Source organism: Lolium rigidum, chromosome 4, assembly GCF_022539505.1.
Source record: "Lolium rigidum isolate FL_2022 chromosome 4, APGP_CSIRO_Lrig_0.1, whole genome shotgun sequence".
NCBI lineage: Eukaryota > Viridiplantae > Streptophyta > Magnoliopsida > Poales > Poaceae > Lolium > Lolium rigidum.
The window spans coordinates 268877564-268880551 of record NC_061511.1 but is presented as its reverse complement, the minus strand read 5'-3'; the positions used below and the strand labels follow the sequence as shown (position 1 = coordinate 268880551).

The 2988-nt window shown below is 43.0% G+C and overlaps 1 protein-coding gene across 1 annotated transcript; it reads right to left on the bottom strand.

Annotated features, from left to right (window-relative positions):
* Window positions 1–871: 871 nt before the first annotated feature.
* Window positions 872–1802, bottom strand: LOC124707727 (ubiquitin-like). The gene is made up of 3 exons (XM_047239406.1): window positions 1638–1802; window positions 1267–1474; window positions 872–1141 (listed from the first exon to the last, which is right to left on the bottom strand). The coding sequence occupies exons 1-3, from the start codon at window positions 1738–1740 to the stop codon at window positions 1033–1035; spliced, it is 420 nt and encodes a 139-aa protein (XP_047095362.1). The 5' UTR covers window positions 1741–1802; the 3' UTR covers window positions 872–1032.
* Between the last annotated feature and the right edge of the window lie 1186 nt (window positions 1803–2988).

Below are 2988 nucleotides of genomic sequence, written 5' to 3'. Positions count from 1 at the left end.
TAGAACTACTCCTTCCTTCCTCAAGCCAAAATGGAAGCAATCATCCTTGCATCAGCTAATCGAATTGGAACCAACTTCCAGGCCCCTCCGCGTTACCTCCTTCTCTGAAGCTCTATGGCCGTGCAAACTGATGTTTGGCGTCATTGATCATAAAACATTGAGATTGGACACTATTTGGGTTTGATGCGTGGCGTTAATAGTCGTGAGACATTTGAGATCGGATCACACTTTTTTCCCGCAAAAAGAAAAAGGAGCCCACTTGTTTTAGAAGTTACTGATATGACAAAATAAATAAAAGATCATTGGCTAACAAAATTAGAGGCGCCATCAATAAGGCTATGTTTGGGAGCTTTGTTTCTCTAAAACCATAGTATTTAAAAAATAAAGTATTTCAGTGCCCGGCAACGGAATACCTCGGTTTTAGAAAATACTTCATCAGTAAAAAGAGGTAATGCCTGGAGTTTTTAATATGGCAAAAAAAAAATGCAATTTCGAGAAATACTTCAGTTTCTAAAACAATAGTATGCATGTGTTGAATCCAAACAGGTTGGAAGTATTTAATACTTCGGTATTTTTAGAAACTAGGCCTAGTTTGGCAACAAAGTTTTGCTAAAGCTGACCATAGTATTTGACAGCCTGCACTTCAATTTTGGAAAAAAAAAGTCCAGAGTTGTTTTTCTAATACTTCAAAAATAGCACATTTTCAGAGATATACCGCAGTCTTTGGTTACAGACAAACACATCAATGTATGTGAAACGCTGATATTTTAAGTCTATAGTATTGCTAAAATAGTTTAAATATTCTTTACGACCAAACAGAAGTATCCTCTGAATACTTCCATAATACTGTGGTGCCAAACAGGGCCTGAGGTGACGAGTTCCTCCATACTGACAATCGCTCGATTCATATACAGTAAAAGATTCAACTAGGCATGGCCTAAAACTTCAAACTAGGAGTATATATAACCTAACAACACAAATCGCACAACTTATTCAACCGCGCGCAGCACACGTACGGCTCCCCTTGATTCTTCACATGGAGGTCTTGCTGACGAACCTCTTCTTGGGCCTGAGCTGGTTGGTGTGGCCGCACTTCTTCTTGCGGCAGTTGGTCGCCCTCGCGGGAAGCCGCGCATAGCACCTGCTCGACATGGACAACAACATCAATCACATACTCCATACAAAGCACGCAATGCATGAACAACTTAGCTAGACCTAATTTGATACTGGGCTTCTGCATGCGTATGTATAGAGACGACGACGTACTTGCGGCAGACCATCTTCTTCTCCCTGTACTTGAGGGCGAGCTGCAGCAGGCTGGGCTCCTGGATGATGTAGCCGCCCCTGGTGCCGCCGCGGAGGCGAAGCACCAGGTGCAGCGTCGACTCCTTCTGGATGTTGTAGTCGGCCAGGGTGCGCCCGTCCTCCAGCTGCTTCCCCGCGAAGATGAGGCGCTGCTGGTCCGGTGGGATGCCTAATCAAGCAACGGATATCAATTAGCCATGGATGCAGTTACTATATTTTTTGAAATTAAGATGCAGTTACTAGATGGTCAATGAAGCAGGTCGATCGACGGTCAATCATAGATTACGAGGAAACGAGATCGACCAATCGATCAATGATGGCCATATACAAACCTTCTTTGTCCTGGATTTTGGCCTTAACGTTGTCGATGGTGTCGCTGCTCTCGACCTCGAGGGTGATCGTCTTCCCGGTCAGGGTCTTGACGAAGATCTGCATCTTGGCAGACTGATCACGAACCGCTCTCCCTGGCTTCTTCGCTAGATCGTCGTGGGTTAGGGTATTGGGTAGTGCTCGTGGTGGTCGAACGTTTGTTGATTTCCTTTATATATAGCGAATGGGTTGGGAGAAAACGCGGCCGCTACGAAAGCCAAAATTAACCTACTGACGTGGAGTTGCATTCTTCGACGATAACCGTACGACAGACGTGGCGTCGCGTGGAGTAATTTTCGCGTGGGAAAAAAATAGAAACGTTGCTGATGCAGATATGATTTCGTCGTAACCAACCAAGCGGTCAGGACTCTGGACTCAGGAGTCAGGACAGCACAGGCCGCCTCTTTCTTCCGTCGTAACAAGTCTGGGGTCTCATTCTCAAAAAAAAAAAAAGTCTGGGGTCTGACTAAATTCAGTTCACATCAACGGGTTGATATACAGTTCAAAGAAAAAACGGGTTGATATACGTTATGAAAATAAAATCGGTCTGACTGTTTTTACCTTACATACTACTAGTAGTACACATTTTGAAGTGGAGGATTAAACTGATCCAATATCCTTAGGACAGTGCTGGGCATTCCCCGGGGATTTGATTTTCTAGCCCCCAGGTCCCCAAGCTGAAACGTGTCATTTATACTCCATGTAGCAAAAAATACCCCCATTTTTGCTTTAATGTAGCAAAAAATATTTGCTTAGAAAGAAAAGAAAAAGAACTTATTGGATACGTCGTAGCAAAAAGAAGTGCTATTGTAACAAAAACCGACATTTTTAGAGACATAGACGGAGGCCTCGCCAGAGCCCTCACCGGAGACCTTGCTAGAGACCAAGTAGCAAACATATTTTGTAATTGTAGCAAAACCATAAAAAAGTGGTAGCAAAAAAGTTAATCCTATGTTGCAAAATCCACATAACGGAGACCTTGTCGGAGACGTTGTAGGAAAAAAATTGTACCATTATAGAAAACTTACAAAACGGTCGTAGAATTTGAAAAGACTTAAAGCAACATCAATTTTTTTTGCGAAGAATAGTCTTATAATTCAGCACCAACTTGGATAAATCTGGCCGGTAGCATCATAGTCTGCCTATTAGTAGCAGCGCTGTCCAACATTTGTAGCACCACCAATCCCCTGGACAGTAGCATCACTGACCCCAAGTAGCAAACATATTTTATAATTGTAGCAAAACCATAAAAAAGTGGTACCAAAAAGTTAATCCTATGTTGCAAAATCCACATAATGGTGACCTCATCGGAGA

Coding starts and splice junctions, on each gene's coding strand:
- LOC124707727 (XM_047239406.1), bottom strand. CDS start 1,740: ATGCAGATCTTCGTCAAGACCCTGACCGGGAAGACGATCACCCTCGAG. Junction 1,475..1,637: donor CAAAATCCAGGACAAAGAAG/GTTTGTATATGG, acceptor TTGCTTGATTAG/GCATCCCACCGGACCAGCAG. Junction 1,142..1,266: donor AAGAAGATGGTCTGCCGCAA/GTACGTCGTCGT, acceptor CATGTCGAGCAG/GTGCTATGCGCGGCTTCCCG.